At 42.3% G+C, this 19,433-nt stretch overlaps 1 protein-coding gene across 1 annotated transcript in view; it reads left to right on the top strand.

Annotated features, from left to right (window-relative positions):
* Window positions 1-207: 207 nt before the first annotated feature.
* Window positions 208-19,433, top strand: part of csmd2 (CUB and Sushi multiple domains 2) — a gene marked incomplete at both ends in the record, with an annotated part of 208,583 nt that continues 189,357 nt past the window's right edge. Inside the window, 2 exons of the mRNA XM_079232352.1 lie at window positions 208-382; window positions 15,728-15,944. Of these exons, the coding sequence (XP_079088478.1) occupies window positions 208-382; window positions 15,728-15,944 (392 nt within the window). The remainder of the gene's footprint in view (window positions 383-15,727; window positions 15,945-19,433) is intronic.

The raw sequence follows: 19,433 nt of genomic DNA, 5'->3' as shown, positions 1-19,433 counted from the left end.
CCCTCTAGGTGTGAAATCCATCCCCTCAGACAGAGACTCTGAACCCCTCGGTCCCCGCATGACATGGTTCAGTCCAGCTGCGAGATCCGAGCCTCCTCCATGCATTGGGATTTTTCTCAGCGCCGACACCGAGTGAATCTTCCTTTTTTGACCATCTGAGAAGTATCGTGCCTGCCGGACCAGAGGAAGAAAAAAAAAAGCCCTGCCATGACCGCCGCTTCAAATCGGGACGGAGCAACGGGACTTGCGAGGAGACCGGAATGCTCATGCAGGAAAGGGGACGGAATACGGATTTTTTCTCTAATGAAGGCGGGAGTGCAGGTGCACCATTGGAGCCGGGTGCTGTTCTTATACATGGGGCTCCTGGCCGCCTCAGCAAAGGGTAAGTCCCCATCTGTAACGCTGGAGACATACAAAATGCAGCAGGCTGATCCCACTCCACCGCCCACCCTCCACGATCCCCGACTGAATGCAAATCAGCAACACGCGCAATTATAACCTAAAGGGGCATTTAGAATCCACCTTGCTGCGATGCCGTTGTGCTGGCACCCAAAGTTATTAATAGAGGATATGTGGCTATTTTGGTGACAGCGGTTCCTCTGGAATTACCACTGAGACCCCCGCCTCCCCTTTCCTTGACTCTACTGCGTTTCATTGCAGGACTGTGTTAGGTGTTTTCTGAGGCAATGAGGGTGGATTTAATGAGCTGTGGTGATGATTAAATTAAACATATTGTGTGAATCCTGCTGCCTAGAGGAGGTCTTACAGGTACAGAAGGAACCTTATGCTTTGTTGGTCAAGCAGGAGGCTGGTCATTATACTGTTCAGAGTCCAAATGAGTGTGTGTGTGTGTGTGTGTGTGTGTGTGTGTGTGTGTGTGTGTGTGTGTGTGTGTGTGTGTGTGTGTGTGTGTGTGTGTGTGTGTGTGGGAGTGAAGGGGGTGTTATTTTTCTGACGGTCCTCAGTTTCCCACCTCAGACCCCATCAGACCCTCCACTTGCCCAAGTGGCCTATACATCAATTAATACCATGTTGTGTACAGGTGTCTCCCTTTGTTGTGTGCGTGTGTGTGTGTGTGTGTGTGTGTGTGTGTGTGTGTGTGTGTGTGTGTGTGTGTGTGGGCTACACGGTGTACGCGAGCTTACGTGTTTGGGGAGCCTAAGGCCTAATTAACTGACTCTGGGGTTCCTGTCCACGCTTATAATTGCAAATGGTAATCTTGCAACCAGAGCCTAGCATTCAACAGATTATCATTACTATTCATTTACTTCCACGTCTTCAACATAATGGGTTTGTGAAAGGAGAGACTCGCTTACTGATCTGTTACTTTTATTTTCTTTCTTTTCCGTGGGCATGCGTGACCAAAATAAATCAACCAAAAAAAGCCTGTGGCTTTATTTAGAGCCCATTGCTTTTCGGGGTAGAGCCACACGAATGTTTGCCATCCCGAACATGTTCTTTGGCAAAGAGAGCCAACCGTTTTATCACTGTCTTGGCTCCACACCACAGCACGGGCCCTATTTTTAGCAAAAGGCAAGAATACTGCCACGGCCACAATATGAATTTGACAGTGAGTCATGGCGCGGTGTTCGCCCACTCATACCTTTTGGTTGGACAGCCCATAATCCAAGTGTGAGTGAAAACTGGGCACATTTTCAGCAAAACCAAAGCACAGTAGGCCGTGTCGTCTCATGCTGTATAAGTGCGGTTTGAGCTTGATCATTACTATTTAGCAAAAAACATCATCCCTCACGTCTCCCACCAACTCTCTCTCCCACGTGTCACCCACTTTTGATCACACTTGTGTCATCAACCGTGCACCCAGATGGTTTCTCCGAGATGTAGGTTTATCACACGCAGCTCAGTGCCAATGATACTGACAAATCTCTCTCGACTTTCATGTGGAGTAAATCTCATTGCGGCTTTATTCGTAGGAGGCATCTTGTTTCATTTGCGTCCGGGGAGCTTTTTTATTATTATTGCCCATCCACTCTCTTGACGTTTGAGTCTATACTCTTGGAGCCAGTAAAGCGACTCTTAACTTATTGCACATATTTACAAAGAACAGGAATAGCCGCACTATATATCTTGCCCTCTGTTACAACGTTTGCTTTAAACTGTGTCCATAAATACGTTTAAATACCAGCACGCCGGCGTTGAAGTGGTCTGGCGCGTCCCTCGGTGCTTCCGCAGCCACCAGCAATTGCCCCGTCCTCCCATTGAGCGGCACCAGAGCCTCACGCTATGCTGAGAGGCGGAGAGGAGAGGGAAGAGAATACCCGGGCTTCGTAGCGTTTTCCTATACATACTTTATCAAACCAAAGCAAGACTTGTCAATTAATGACCAACAGATATAGGTGTGCCATGCGATGCGGCATGGACAGGCTGTGGTCCATACGCACCGTGTCTCAGATGTATAACGTGGCTTTACTGTCTTCCTTCTCGCTTTAAACAATTGTCAGTCTCCCTTTCAACACAAGTATCATTCACAAAGGGCCAGAAAACAGATAGATATAAGTGAGAGGTTTTAAACGGAGATATTGAAGCGCGCTGTCTCCATGACATCAAAACCAGCTGTCCCAGCGGACTCGTCGCTCAATAAACGGTAATCAACCTCAATTCATTTAATCGTACAGAGAAGAGAATGCGAGAGCCGGGTGAGAGATGATGAGGAGGAGGAAGAGGAGGCAGGTTGGGGATGACGTGGCCTGCCTATCTGCTGCACGTTTCGTCTCTCCACGCCAAACACGACCGGTGTTAGATCATTCCTCAGCAGCGCATGAGACAGGGGCTCATCGTGTCCATTTACACGCGAGATCACGCTCTCCTTTATAGAAGGGAGCGTTGTGCTCATGATGCAACTTGCAGTAATGTTGTGAAGACTGGAGGGCCTGATGCCCCTTTGCGTTTTATCTTTTTCACTTCATGACATTTGTTTATATTCGCACAGTCATGGTGCCCCTGAAGAAAGAGACGGGGCGAAGGCGTGTGCGCGCGTTTGTGCATGCGCAGATGTTTTGTGGGCAAAGCAGCGCGCGGGCGCATGTGGGCGGGCGTGCATTAGTTTCCAGGCAATAACACAGTGAGAAAAAACAACAACCTGGAATTAAGTCGGTTTTGAAGTTGCACAAATCAAAAAATGACAAACTCATACTTGCACTTTTTCATTATAAAGACCTCCAGGCTCATAAAACTAACTGATATAATTTTAATTGGGAACACCTATTTGGAAACACTTTTAGTAATGAAGTATCCACTATCTTCACTTTACGTCAGACTACAATGAGAGATGAGAGTATAATCTATTCGTTTTGATTGACTTTCCCAAACACTTTTAGTATAACTTTGGTAAATCGAAATACAATTATTAATGGGCTAATTTGGCGGGGGCTTTCAGTAACAAATGGGAGACCAGAAACTCACCGTAGGGTGACACTTTCAGTACCTTGGACAGCGACATGCACAGCTGAATTCTCCGCTCAGCTGAAGTTCTCTTCAGCACCAGGGACAGCTCCAGCAGCCTCAGCAACAGCTGCTCCTCAGTGGAGGGCAAGCTGGCTTATCATATTGGGATTTCTCCAATGTTTTCATGGCTTTGAAACCTCAATTAAACATAGGCTCCAGACCCCTATTTGACAAGATCACATTGCAAGTTTTCTGCTGTTAATTTGGTCCTGAATTAAGTAACTACGTTTTTTTGTGAAAAGTGAATTCTAGACAACGGGCAGTCATATTCAGACATTATTTCTTTGCTAAAACAATTAGACAGGAATGTAATCTGCAACTAATTTGATTAAGTCATTAAAAGGTAAAAAAAAAAAAGACCCAACACGACCTAGTTCAAGCAAAGAAGGTATAGAAGATTAGCTATTTTTGGACTGACGGTTAAACTAAACAAGCAATCCCTAGATGCCAACTTTCCTCATTGAAATTCTGATTTTATCACCCATGATTAATTGAGAAAATTGTCAGATTGGTTGGTAATGAACTTAATCTCTAGATTTAGTCCTAGCTTTTTATGAATCTCACTTTTTGTCTTGGCAAGACCCGTCCTGCGTAGCATTCAAGAGCTAGGATGTCTAGGATTCAATGCTTGCCGAGGTACCGGTAACCTCTCAACCCATAGTTTATTATAGCAACATTTCTCAGTTTTGCTGAGTTTAGGATTCATGTAGAACACAGACACCACATTGTAAACCACCATCATAGAGACATTGTGTTAAATGTTTGGTTGATATGTGGAAGCTAAAATAGAGTTTAGGGGTCGTGTGAAGACACTTGATCACACCTCTCCCTGTAAATCCTACAAATTTAGCAAACACAGGGTCTGGTGCATGTCTTATGTTGTCCATACTAATTGTTTTTATTTGATATATATATATATATATATATATATATATATATATATATATATATATATATATATATATATATATACATTCTCACTTCCCTTTTGTTTCTCACTTATCTCCCACCTGTCTGCCTACTCTCAATCTTGAATCATCCACTATACCTGCACGCTCCATTGCATCCCATCTCCCATCTGCTCTCTACATTCACCGTTGAGCAATAAAGGACAGAATGGGAGCTGAGAAATGGATGATATTATCTATTTACTCAAAACAGAGGAAATGTCTGGAATGCAAAGTAGCTGTGTATTGCCACTCTGCCACTTACTCATTGCCTGCTTGAGCTAAGGAGAGGGAACTTTGGAGTGAGATGAAGAGTGGTGGTCAAGATAATGATGGAGATCATAAAGAGGTTGCACAGGGAGGGGAAAATGGCAAAGCAGCAAGACGGAATCAACTGTGAGGGGAAATGAGAGGCAGAGAGGGAAGACGAGTGTTGGAGTAGAGGGGCGATAAGCTTCCACAAGCTGACAGAAAATCCGAGCCCTATGTTTCTCTGCCTCTTGAGCGCTGGGTGATTTTTCTATTTGGAATGGCTAATTTTCTTATCAGGCATCAAGCTGACTTGTATTACAACAACTAACAGCGTGCAAGTAAGCTCTTGGGCAATGTGTGTGTGTGTGTGTGTGTGTGTGTGTGTGTGTGTGTGTGTGTGTGTGTGTGTGTGTGTGTGTGATTCTGTGAGTTGCCACCCTGTTTCACTCTGGGATGATTAGGCCAAAGTGTTGACAAGCAGGTCATTAGCTAGCTCAACGGGCCACTGAGAGACGTAATGTGTGTGCGTGTGTGTGCGTGTCCATGCGTTCGTCCTTGTTTCACCCACCTGCTGATCCGTCATCCTGCTCCTCTCTCTGTCTTCCCCTTGTATACCTTCTCCCTCTGTTCCCCCTTTGCTCCCATTTATCCCACCACCTCCGCTTTCTTCCTCCATCCTCTTCTCTGGTGATTCAAACTGTCATCCGTCTCCAGATGGCCAGAGCTCTGTCACTGTGCTTCGTCACACTGGTCATATCCACACTGACTCTCTCTCACTCTCTCTCTCTCTCTCACTCACACACACACACACACACACACACACACACACACACACACACACACACACACACACACACACACACACACACACACACACACACACACACAGTTGCTAATTTATGCAGACTTTCCCACAGACCAAAAAAAAAATCTTGAATGCATTCTTGCAGCTGCGCACACACACACACACACACACGCACACACACACACACACACACACACACACACACACACACACACACACACACACACACACACACACACACACCAGATGCACATGCAACATTTCTTGATTAAAGTGACACCTAATGAGATGATGAGGACCATCTAATTAATTTTCAGCATAATTCAATTGCTTCCCCTTCATCTATTACGTTGTATGGTGTTGCAGTAAAACAATTGTTAACTTTCATTAAATATTTAAATACGATGCATATATGACAAAGCCACATTTGACAAAGTAAATAATTAAAATGAAAATCTTGTGGAAAACAAATGAGAAATACTTGTTTCCTTCTCATATCACTTTCAGCATGTCCCTTAGTGCCGCGTTCATTTAATAAATGTATATTTCGGCTGCTTGGCTTATCAATGGGATTTACATTTGGCTCTGTATTGACAGTGCCTACGCTTTACACTCCCAACATACTCCTGTGAGCTTGTCTGTGTTCTTCAGTTATCTTTTTAGGAGCTCAGCTCTATTAAAAACACTGGATAGAGGATGGAGGAGTTATGGCAAAGTGCTTTGCTCGTGGATATGTAAGCAATGATTCTTGGTTTTCATTTTCCTACACACAATCCCCAGTAGAAGACCGAAGAATAACTTGGTTGTATTGGGCAGCTCCAAGATATGAATGCAACTGCTGCGAGGCAAGACATGTCAAACTATGTTCAATCCTCCCCAGGTAATTACAGGTGAAAATGATTCACATTGATAAATGGAGAAAACAAATCCAGGGCTGGCATCTCCTTGAGCCATGTGTGGGAGGAACGCTACAAGACAGAGGACTCGATCTTGATTCAGATTCTCGTCCCGTTATTATCAGACGTAGGAATTTGCTGGAGCTACCATAAATCCTCACAAAGTGCGAGACGGATGTAGACGCCCTGTCTGTCTTGTATAGACACACAGCTCAGGCAGGGGGTTCTTTTGCTTCCTGATTTACACTGTTCTTATCAGATATCAGTGATCCCAGAGATTGAAGATTAAATCCTTGGCACGAGGTATCTTGTCCTTGTCCTTGTCTTTTTCCTTTCCTGTACCGCTCCTCGCTCTATTCAACGTATAGGCAATCTGTCAGTGGTCTTTTTTTCTGGGAAAGAGGCAGAGTCATCAAGTGGGGAGAGGCAGTGAGTGTGTGCGTTTGTCGTGCATTCCTACACTTGTGAGGTCCATTTCAAGTGAAGAATCTAAAGCATATTCACTCGTACGTTTATGTAAGATGTTTACATATACAGGAAATATGATGCACTCTTTAATTTGAGTGTTTCGAGGTTAATATGTTGTTGTTGCTTTCAATTATTTTATATTTATATATTTTATGAATTACGCTTATTTTCTTTCTTTCCAGGAGATATCTGACATGATTGATACCACTCCTTTTTTTCTGTACAGTACATAGCAGGCTACAGTCAGTGGCCGGTTAGTTTAGTTTGGCCCAAAGAGTGGAAACAGGATGAAAACGGCCATAACATGCCGAGGCTAGCAAGCTAAAGTGTGTCTGTGAGAGTTAATCACCCTCAAAGTGGCTGGTGTCTAAACCAGTTTAACTGAATGTTACAGCAGTTGTGTGCTGGCTCATGTAAAGTGTTTTCCTGCCAGGGGAAAAATACAAAATCCTGATGAGTGGAAATGAGTGGAAAGTGCCTCCTGATGTCTTCTCCACAGCAATGGACCCGACTAAATTATCTGTCAAGCAGTCAAGAAATACAGTGTCATAGATAGGCATATTAAAAGACATTCTGAAATGTAAGACATTTTTACATCACATTTGGGGAACGTTTAATCATATATTTATGTTTATTTATAAAGCTTTCTCCTATTAATGATATAAATGAACAAAGAGACAAATATCAATTGAACATTGCTTGATGCAACCTTGTCCTTGAAGTACAATAGGATAACATGGTTTGATTTTAAATGTGTCGACATAGTTGCTCATCCAACACTGTGCCAAAATATGTTGCTTTTCTCACTATCTTAATAATTGAAACAACATTGGCTTTAATTTACTCATATACTGCCAATGCAACAGTTCCCAATCTAATGCTGTCAGCATTGTAGAAAAGCAATATGCAGAGATTAATTTTCTTTAAAATAAATACCCATCCATTTGAGAGGGACACATGCAGCTCATTAATCATGATTGTGGTCAACAATTGACACTGGAGCATACCTGTGGGGCAGCGTACCAGGGTACTACAGTACGTTGAGTTTAGGCTCATTGATTAGCTGCTGCTCATCCATCTCTCAGTGATGGATGGAATAGTCCTGCTGGGACGGTCATGACCTGACCTTTTGCATCAGTGCTTCTTCTCGGGGGTTTAATATACACTGCTCAGAGAGGATAAAATGTTCATGAATACCCACTCACTAACACACATCAGCATGCATGTCGTACATTTACCACGTTCAGAATTGCATTAGGCCACCTCATGCTGATGCTATCGATTGTTTAGAGTCCAGAAAGTGTACGTTTAACTGATTTCTGGTGCAGTATGTGCAAATGCACTGCAGGATGTAACAGTTACAGTTGGCAGTTCAGCACAAGTTCAGTCTAACGTCGATCAAATAGCCCGGCTGTCAGATGTGAGCAGAATGGAAATGAGGCGATAATTGACCTTCAGTGTTTCACACATTAGTGGCACACCCAATTGTGCTTCTCCTCATAAGTACGAGGCAGAATGGAAGAGAAAACTGTAATTATTCGAGGCACGTATGTGTGCATGAGTGTGTTTGTGCACATTTAGATGTACTGTATGTGCATACCTGTGTAATGAATAATAGAGTAAAACAAGATGAGTCTTCATTTGTCCTTGGAATAACATGCAGCTTCTGTGTATTATTTGTATGTTATTCTTTGTGATTCAATTCATAAATATATATATATACACATAAATTTACTTTGAGTACAATTCTGCACAACCATCAAACACAGCAAACCAAGGGAGGTGAATAGGTCAAACAGCCTAAAACATAGACACAAAATCAGGTTATTTTAAGATTGTAGAGAGCAATTGTAATTAATTAGCCGTGCCATGTGACAAATCCACCCATAGTCAATGTGGTTTATCTGCAAAAAAAGAAAATACAGTAACAACTAGCTTAAATTCATTGTAAAACTCCAAACATATCTCTAGGTAGCTCCCGACCACATGAGCATGTGGCTCATTGGGAGAGTGTTTTCAGGTGAGGAGAAACCAGGGCAGAGTGAGGAAGGGCCACTGTCTGAGTACTGGGAAGCAGGCCTGCATTCAAGTGCTATAGCTCTTATCACAAATACAAATGCATGCGCACACACAGTCATAAAAACACACTGACAAGCACAATTCCTCCCGGCATCTAGCCTCCCTGTGTTTTGTGTGGGAGGCCCATTTGTATCAGTGATGAATAAACTCCCCCGCAAAGTGAGGGGTCTGTCTGAAACGGAAGAACATCAACTGTAACATGCTTTGACTCTGAATGGGCTATTTTGTATCGATCAGCGTGAGGCCTTTGTGCGTGGGTTGTTGAAGAGCTGTGTCATTCACAGCAACACCAAACATACCATGGGCTATTAATGCATATTGATACGAAGAGGAGGAAAAATAATATTATAAAGATCACAAAATCATATCTCAAAGCATCGTTTGAACTGGGTAAATGCTTGTGTAGATTTAGAGATGGGCTGAAATTGTGTGCAAGTGTGTGGGTGGCTTTTTTTTGGGGTGGGTGGCCGTGTTGCAGGTCGTTTTTGGCTGGCATGATGATACTGCTGGTTAAATATGACCCAGCTGGAAGGAACTGCCTGGCTCCCTCCTTCTCTTCCTCCCTGTCTGAGAGAACACATGCTCCATTGTGCCTCTTTAGCCAGCCCTGACAACAGGAGGGATGTGTGCATGCACTCATGCGAGAAAGCATTTCTGCATGCGCCTCCTCCTCTATGTGTTACCATGCAGCCACTTTCTTTGATGCTTTAATCTTTGGCTGCATGTTTGCGCGTGGGTGTTGTTTATTTCCAAACCCAACACATTTCTCTCTCCAGTGATGTCGCTGTGACAATGCTTTTTGTGTGTGTGAGGGCACGTGTTTAACTATGTGTTGCCATAGGAGTCAACCAGTGGCGGGCCATCAGGGCCTTCTAAGCCTTCTCTGCTGGCCTAAACAGAATCACAGCTGTTGAACAGCTGATAGACTATGACTGAAAGTGCAGGTAGAAAATCCACGCCCGCCACTGGAGTCAACAGACCCTTGACACTAAGATGTGGCAAATGCTTTTACGTATGCATTTGCCTAAGTGTTCTCTCTGTATGTGTTTACACAGATCAATGTTTTATTCCACACATTCATGCGGCTTGAGGCAATTCCAAGCTTCGATCGTGAACCATTATGAAAATGCAACCTCCATTTTTGTGGCCTTTTGCAGGAAACGGCTTTTACCGTTCAGCCCAGTGGGCTAAGTGGGAGCAAGCCTATCGCAAGTGCCTTCCACTGCATTTGGCTTGTCTGTAATGGCAGTCGGTGTCGTCCTGGCCCAGGCATTAGCCTAATGTATGGATGCAAACGGGATCGCAGAGCTCACCCATTTCCATTTTAATGGCGGCCATCTAGAGGTTAATTCGGATATGATGCGGTCAAGGCGCGCATATGCGCTGACACGTCAAGAGACAAATAGTGGTGCTGAGAGGATCTATGGGGCGGAAGGGTTTATCTTGCCACCAGGAAGGCAGTTACTGGTACACACACACACACACATACACATATGCACACACACAGAACACATTTGTTTGAAGTTTACTCATGGGGTAGGTTATATGTAATAAATGATAGCTTTGTTACTCGATAACCCCAAAGGGACAGACTTATTTGGTTTGAAATTATTCACTGTTTGCTCCAGTGGGATGCTTATCTTGTATTTATAGGCCATGATGCACCACATGTATGGAGGCTTCTTGGTTTCTCTGGAGAATAAGGAAATAGCTGAACTCTGTTTGTTAGCTATATGATGGGAGAGACTTGGAAGAGGTAGTTTATGATCCAATTTAATGGATGAGTGTGTGGTTCTTGTGACCAAGGTTTCTGAAGATATACTGTTATATGTTGGAACAATTGCAATACATAGTAATTTCCTGTTGCATTGATTTATCATTTCAATATATTTCCTCAGTGTTTCTAAGCTGTATCCTTACATGTATTAACAATGTCATAGACACAGTTCCATGCTAATAAATAAGTAATTCTGGATTCTTCTCAAAATTCAAACAAAAAGTCTTAGTCTCTTCAGTATTGTTCATTATGCGCAATATAATAGGTAAAGCATTTATATTATTGAATGCAAGAACAAGATGCTCCCTACAGCTTTGTCTTTTGTCCAAAGGCAAACGTGAACTGAAATAAAGAGACCAGGCAGAAGCCGGGGGGTGACAAAAAAGATTGGAGTCCAGAAAGCAGATTTGCAGTTTGAAATTGCAACTATTGTTTGTGTCTTTATGGTGTTATGTGAATATGATGTCGGGATTATGTTCACCAAGATGAGATTTCCTTGAGAGTCGCTGTCACTGTAACCGCATCTCAGCCGAGGAGTTACATGCAGATATGTGACACTATACCCACTCCATGATACCTCCATGCACAGACATGGTGTGTCTCACTCCACACTCACATTATCAGAATACACACATACAAATGCACTGATTAAGCATCCCTTAAAATAGACCTATGCTTTTGCTAACATCGCAGATTAAGCGCTATTTTGCTGTGAAAGTCACACTGGCTGTCTGTGACCTCAGCACAGAAGGGCAACAAGATAATAGGTAAAAAAAAATCACTGGTCTTCCTCTTGGTGCTCTTCTGACATAATCTTTTTCGCACACTTTCATTCCTCCCTCTCTTTGCCTTTCTGCTGCTTTTCTTGTGTGTCCCTCACCTCACAGTTGCCTCTATTATCCCTCATCTTCCAGATCTATTTTCTCATATGTCCATACATTCAGTCAGCCAGTCAGTCTGCTTTGTGTCTGTCTGCCCCTGTAGCCCTCATTCTATCGCTCTCTGTTGGTCTCTCTCTGCCTCCTTCCTCCGCTCTGAGGGGTTGCTGCCCTGCCAGAGTACAGCACAGTGACCATCGATTCATCAAAGTGTCACAGCGCGCTGCCGCAGCTCTGTATGCCCGCTACTAAACAACTGTCCTGGCAAAGCAAACAATAGCTCTCCCACACACATATGCATTAGGAACCTGGAGTTCTGCCCCGGCAAGGTCATACCTCTCCCTGTACACCCATTTGGCAGCGTTCACTTTGTTAGTGCCAAGCCGATGCTGCCAGTGGCAGAGCGGGCTAAGCAGCGGACAACGTATCTGTTGAACATCCACAGATATCGAGCATAGTTAACATTCCAATACAAGCCAGTGCAAACAGTTCCCATAAACATGCTGAGGGATAAAATACACTATCCACTAAAACCAGTTGGCAATTTTCCTAATTGCTGAACCAGCGTATTTTCTATTACCCCATATTCATAATGGTTCACATGAGCAATATGACCTTCTATTTTACCGGGGGTCCACTGGGCTAAAACAGCACGGCCAGCAGTCTCTTTATGTGGTCTTTATGGTGTGTCAGTGGGGTCAACTGCAGGATGGGCTCTTCCCTATAGATTTACACTGAGGGGCTACACAAGGGGTCACCACTTCCCAACAGCTAATTTCATAATGTTCCTTGGGCGAGGCTTAAATAATTGAACCGAGCCCAAAGTGAAGGATTGACTCAACCAACGGCTCTGGGTTCTCAACACATAGATTGAGCACACTTATAGTACCTCAGGTTTACCTCAACGGCCCTTCTAAGACCACACGGTGCAGCTCAAACATCTGGCAGAAACATCCTCACATTACTGACTGATACAACAATCAAACTTGATGATGTTGTAAATCGGTTCTTAATGCCCACAAACGTGTATTCTCAAGTGAACTTTGATGTGTTTGCTTTGTGCCCAATTCAATTCTTACCATCTATTTTGCAGCATGAATTGAATCTTTTTGGCTGCAGCCAAAACAGCAGGCTCTTTAAAAGCATTATCGTGGTCTTTTGTCCCGGATTGTGTGCGTCATTATCGATTTAAGACTTGGTCACTTTGGCACAGATGCTCACACTTCAAAATAGCATTCGGCCGAGCTCTGGGGGACTCAGTATACTTATTCTCTGTCATGATGTTTTCGCTTAATTGTGCCCATAAAAGACAGAGCCTGCTTTCCTGCCTGGTTTATCACATGCCATACATCACCATGTATAACGCGTTGTCCATCCTCTATTAACACATGCAGTATGATGATATGAAGCACTTTTGTTCAGCTGCAAAGACATACTCCTTTGGTGACGCTTTTCATTTAAGCTGCTAATTCTCTGGGGGGCTATTGCACTCTAAACATGTTGATATCTAACATGAATGATTTGTCCTTGAAACCTGAAGAGTCACAGAATATTTTTTTTCGAGTCCGTCCTGAAATTTAATAACAATGTAGCCGCTTGAACCCCCCTGGTATTGTTTTGTAATTCATCCCAGCCGACACATTCTAGCTCGTTGCATATGTACATGAGGTTCACGTTCCACTCTGACCCCTATTAAGCTCTGAAATTAGCCGCTGTGTGAGCCATTGATTGGCATTTGTCGGATAGAGGCCTTGGAATGAAGGCGATGATGAGGAGATTATTGACCAGGCTGCTGATATGAAAATCAGGTGGGAGAGGTGGATATGGAGGTTTTACCTAGATATTAGTATTGACATGAAGGTAATTGGGAAGGTGCATGCTCACTTGCTGCTAAACGCTAAAGGCGTTAATGAAAAATTCGATGGAGATAGCTTTCGATTTGATCTTTTTTCCTTTTGTCATGCTAATGGTTAAAGAAGAGGGCTGGGAGAATACACAGGGGAAAATAAACATGAATGCACAATATGTTGCTCAGATTTTTTTCTGCATTCTATCAGTATATAGGTCATATTTAGTTTCTGTTCACATCACAGTTTACACTATCTTATTCAATTCTTCCCACATTTTTTTTCTCCAAAGATTGCAATGCGACACTTGCAGATCTCCACGAGCTCAACTCCCAGTGCAACATTATGCAGCTTGCTAAAGTGTATTCAAGTGGCCAGGGTTCAAGTGCACACACATTAGCATATTTTGGAAGAGATCAAGTGCTTATGAAGTGCTAAAAAGTGACAGCTGAAAGGGTCCCCTGCCTGTTTTTTTTTTGGGGGGTGTGAGACAGGCTCCAGGGAGTCAACAGTGGCATGGAGATGCTATTATCATTCCACTCCTACTGATGCCATTCAGACAGTCTGGATCTTTACCTCCTGACACTGTCACTCCTTTTTCCCCAACCCAAGAAACATATTGTAATACTGTTTTGCTTTGCTGCCTGGAAAGAAAAATAAGTTAATATTGGTTTTGTTTGTTTGGGTGCATTTGTTTGTGTCAGCCAGTGTTTTTCCAGCGGCATTTCAGAATTCATAAACACCCCCCGTTGTGGCATGGAGCCCCTGAAATCTTAAACAACGTTCTTGATTATTGCTGTGAAAACAAATGCCACGTTTCCCTGTCCATATGTAATTTTTGGCAAATTATTCTCTTTTTTTCCCTCTGTACTCACTTGGAAAAAAAAAGTTCATATTGGTTCATAGTCAAAAGAAAATGTTCCATTTATTTCCTTTCTTTTGTCTTGTGTTGATTCATGGTTCCTTTATTACCTGTTAATCCCTGCTGGTTTCAGGCACGTTTCAGAGTGAATATTTGGACAGATTTCTTGCTTCACATCAGAGAGCGCTTTCAAAGTAGCACAGCATCTTGTATGTTTCACAAGCATGGGATAAGGAATACACATTCCCCCTGGAGGAATTTACATGTTTCGAAGCTGCAGTTTGTTTACTCAAGATTCTTGTTTTTTTATTGCCCTGTCTTAATGCCGTCAGGTTGCATAGCTAATTTCATTGAATTTATTTATTCCAGACATTTACACCATTAAGAGTATGGATGCAAATTTACAAACCAGAAATGATATCTACTGCAAGCGTTTGTATTGTTGAATAATGTGGGTTATGCAGATAACACACGTCCTCCAATTATACTCTTCTAATTACATTCTAATCCGGCTGCATTATCATTCAGGTTCGTGGCTGACGCAAACAAAGGGGAAATACACATTATTTGTATAAATAGCATGTATTCTTACATGTTTTTGTAATGCAGTCGCTCTATAAGGAATATGTATTTACGCAGGGTCATTTTATGAGATCCTACGTTTTCTTCTGCAAAGGGAAATAGAATTCAGAACATGTTGCATTAATGCTGTATTAGATTAAACGTTATTACTTAAATGATTACACATTTATATGGTGTGCGATTGTCCCATGTATTCACATGTTGAGTGAGCTAATTGAGTGTGTTATGATCTGCAGGGTGACACCTATACATACACACGCAGACACCAATTAGTGCATCAACACTGACAACCAGCTACACAAAATATAACTGCGATCACACGTCACTCCATTCAGGGATTAATTACAACTAATAGATCACACTCCACACATCCACCCCGAGCTCAGTTCTGACGCCTGGCAATATACACAATTATAATGTAAGACTGAAGGCAGTTTAAATGATGAGTAGAATTAATGTAGTACTCGTGTTCGCTTCCTCTCCTGTCCTCTCATCCTCCCATCTCTATAACTATGTTATATATTTGGACCTATTACTAATGTGGTGAAAGGGCTAGTGAGTGAACAAGTGTGTGATGATGGAGGTGGTAGAGGTGGGTAAAGCTGGGAGAGGGTGAGCCATTTAGCACTGCAAAAATAATGGCTCAGGCGGCACGCACTAGGTGATAATCGATGTTGCAGCAGTTGGTGCTGTTTGAATGTGGGTGTGCATTTAAGTATGATTGTGGATTTGTATAATTTCTATTCTTTGATGCAGAGGTGTGTCTTTTATTTGTTTTAATACTCTATAAATACTGTCTACACTCTGCTAGGAGTTCTAACACACCTTACACCCTTTTAATAACTGCCTGTTTCTTTTTCTCTTTGCAGCTCAGAACTGCAGTTACACACTTCACACTCCCAACGGGACGATAGAAAGCCCCGGCTACCCGTACGGTTATCCTAACTATGCCAACTGTACATGGGTGATCGTGGCGGCGGAGCACAACCGGATACAGCTGGTGTTTCAAGGGTTCGCCCTCGAGGAGGACTTTGACCTCTTGTCTGTATATGACGGACCACCCAGCCCAGGGAACCTGCGGACAAGGTAAAGCCTTTTTATCTGCATGCTTGTGTTGTACCAAACCAGCTTTTTTAAATGTGTCGTCAACAATTTGAAGGATATGTGTAATTTGCTAGAATAGCAGCATGTTGAAGTGACAAAAGTAAGGCTATGGGGAATTTAAAGGATCATTCAGGATTATTCAGTCTTATTTTAATTTTGTGGAAATTATTCATATTGGTATTAATGCCACTGTATCCAGTAAGTTAGCCCCCACCCCGCTTTAGATAAAGACCATTAAGTATTTACCACATTGTTGGCCTGCCAGTATGCTTTGAAGCTTGGGAAACACTATATATTGTTAAGGTTGCAGTTGCATGCTCTGCTACTGTATTATTTAAACTCAAAGAGCATTATTTTTGATAATAATCACAAAGATGAAAAAGAAGAGAGAGCAATCTTTTGAACTTTTGAAACATGTTTCGTCTACATATTTAAATTCAGACTTTTTTGCAGCACTCGCAGTCCGTGAAAGTTCTACATGGTGCGCGTGTCCTCCAGGCTGAGGCAGGCCAGAGGGGCTAAAGAGATGAGATCTGGGAACACTATCTTGCCAGTAAAAGGCAGACTAGGCCAAGAAAAGTGAGCATTCAGACCTTCAGGCAGGTTTCAAACAAACCCCCACAATAGCAAAACTTTTGTAGGAGAGAGAGAGAGAGAGAGAGAGAGAGAGAGGTAGAGGGAGGGAGAGAGAGAGAGAGAGAGAGAAGAAAACATTGTTTTTCAAAATGTCTGTCGCAAAAACCCATCACACTTTACAGATAAACATCCTGATTCAACTTTAACCCACACGTACAGAAGCGGAGCGTGCACACAAGGTATGCTTATTAGTGCGATTTTAGGTTACTTAAATTGATTATAAAATACATTGAAAAGTGCAAATCTGACGAAAATCTTGCTCACAACCTTCCTACAATCAGATTTCATGATAGTTTGGTCACTGTTTTCCCAAATCTCATTGAATACTGTAGGGAGTTCTTGTCACCAATAAAACAGATCGCCAAAACCATTCAATTAAGACCCACGTCGTATTAAACTGAACATATCCTTTATAGAGCTATTTGGACTTAAAGGTGTTGATAAAGTAAATGGACTAGAGACTGAAAAAGAGGCAGCACTGTAATCAAAACTGTTATCAGCGATGCATTCAGAGGCGGTTGAAGCAGATCCGTTGGTGACTATAAGGTTGACTCTTCTGACACTGTGACAGCACCCAACGTTTTTCACTGACTTTGTACATTCTGTGCTTCAGAGCTACTAGCAAAATGAAATGAAGCTCACTTGGGTGTGAAGGCTCAATCAAACAATTTCTGAATCAACAGCCTCGTCCTCAACACTTAATTCACCAGCCTCAGAGAGGGCTGCACTGTGCTCACACTGCGTCCTGAAATACGCTCTCTGGTTTGCAGCGTTTCATGCTCACTAAGTCTAAACATGTTCAAATATATAGTGTTAGGCTGAATGTCTATCTAAAAGAGACAGAGTTCTGTTTGTAATGGCTGCAAATATAAGATACAGCCGCAGAGCTGCTATTCACTGATGCATTTATATATTTATTATAGCTTGAAGCCTAATATCTCTCAGACCTTTTGGCAGTCCCGCACTTACAGGCTAACTTAATTAGCGGCAAATTCTGCATCCGATCAGTTGAAGCTATATACCAAAGCGGCCTTTTAATTCCTGTCACTTTCTGGCCTAAACTTGGCCTTGCAAATAGTGTAAATGATGCGTTAGGCGAGCCCTCCAGAGTCCGATGAGTGGAATATTCGTAAAGGATTTTGTTATTGATACTGTTTTGAATCTCCGACAGCCTTTCTCTCTCTCTCTCTCTCTCTCTCTCTCTCTCTCTCTCTCTCTCTCTTTCTCTCTCTCTCTCTCCCTCTATTCTGTGCCAGCGGTGCCTCCACTGCCGAAAGCGAATGAAAGAGAAAGGAAAATCCATTATGGATTTGTGTTGCGCTGCTCTTCTCAGCCTCCTGTTTGGACCTCTGGACTCTGTTGTATATTGATGCTCCGGCGGGACGGGACAAGGGTGGGGGGGGTCAAAGCGTTCCACTCTTTCTGTCTAAGCGCTTTAAAAATAAGTGAGAGGAAAGAAAATGAATTTTAAGAAAAGGGGGGTTTGGAGGGTTTATAAGGAACATATATCTCCTTTAGATTCGGATCACCTTTGACCAGAGTTCTTCTCTTCTCAAAAGAGGCATTTCTTTGCATTGTCTGAGTGAGTTTGGAGATGCGGGAATCGTCTGGAAGAAGCTCTCACCTGCCAACAGCAGGCTGTCAGGACATGCATGTATATTTATATTCACACCACCCATCTACACCACATACACATTTTTAGGACATTTTTGAGATGCTACTCTACCCTCCCTTTGCTCTCATCAGCCGCTTGTGTCAAAAGTAATTTTATTTCCATCTCTCTTGCTCCTCTTCCCCCAATTTCTTTCAACCTCTCCTCCTTTCCTCCTCACCTATTTTTTTTGTCTTATCTCTTCTGCCTGTTCTCTATTTAGTTTCCTGTATCCTATTTTTGCTGAATTTGATCAGCCTTTCATGAATACCACGCTATAGGTTGTGGAGCTTGGAGTATTTCGTTTAATCTCAAGCAGTCATCGAAAATGAATATTTTGCCTCTGTTCATATTCAAATGATCACCTTTGATTTCTTTTTCAAAGCAATCGCTTTTCTTTCGATTTTTGTGATTTATTTATTCATTTATTCTTTGCTGTCACAGCAAATTGTAGTAATCAGGGGAATGCTGGCTTACAAATCAGTTCAGCTACATATGTGTGTGTGCTTTAGCTCAGCACAGTATGTGTATATGTATATGTATATGTATATATGTATATGTATATGTATATGTATATATATATATATATGTGTATATATATATATATATATATATATATATATATATATATATATATATATATATATATATATATATATATATATATATATATATGCAATTGTGTGTTTGTAAGTGTGTATGCTCCTGTAGCAGTTGCTTTATGAGTCACAGTCACTCCTCAAGAAATGCATATCTGAGTCAGTCTGTTGCTGCAGCACTTCATTAAACTGCACTCACAACTGACACCTGGGAAGCAGAGAGAGAATTTGACAGAAGTTTCAATAGTTTGAAATGGAGAAACAGGAAATGTATATGCAGTATTATATGTCCCAAATTGCAAGCTCAAGCTGCTGCCGGTATTTGATTGCTGTTAATTAAGCGAAGCATTTCCAGCAATGATGCAGTGATTAAGTGGTTAAGTCCGTCTTGTTGCTCCCTCAGTGTTGCAGAAGCTATCGGTGACTTCACGTAGTATATACAGTTTAACTGCAGCAAAACTAACCTCAGGGTTAAATATGTTTTTGGCTGTCTTGAGTTGTTAATATGTCCAGGTACAACATTGCAATTTGATGTTATGTACTTATATATTAAATGACTTTATCGCAAAAGCATTACCATGTCAG

This window comes from Taurulus bubalis (assembly GCF_910589615.1).
Source record: "Taurulus bubalis genome assembly, chromosome: 16".
Taxonomy (NCBI): domain Eukaryota; kingdom Metazoa; phylum Chordata; class Actinopteri; order Perciformes; family Cottidae; genus Taurulus; species Taurulus bubalis.
Note: the sequence above shows the minus strand (reverse complement) of the source record. Positions and strands in the feature narration are given on the sequence as shown.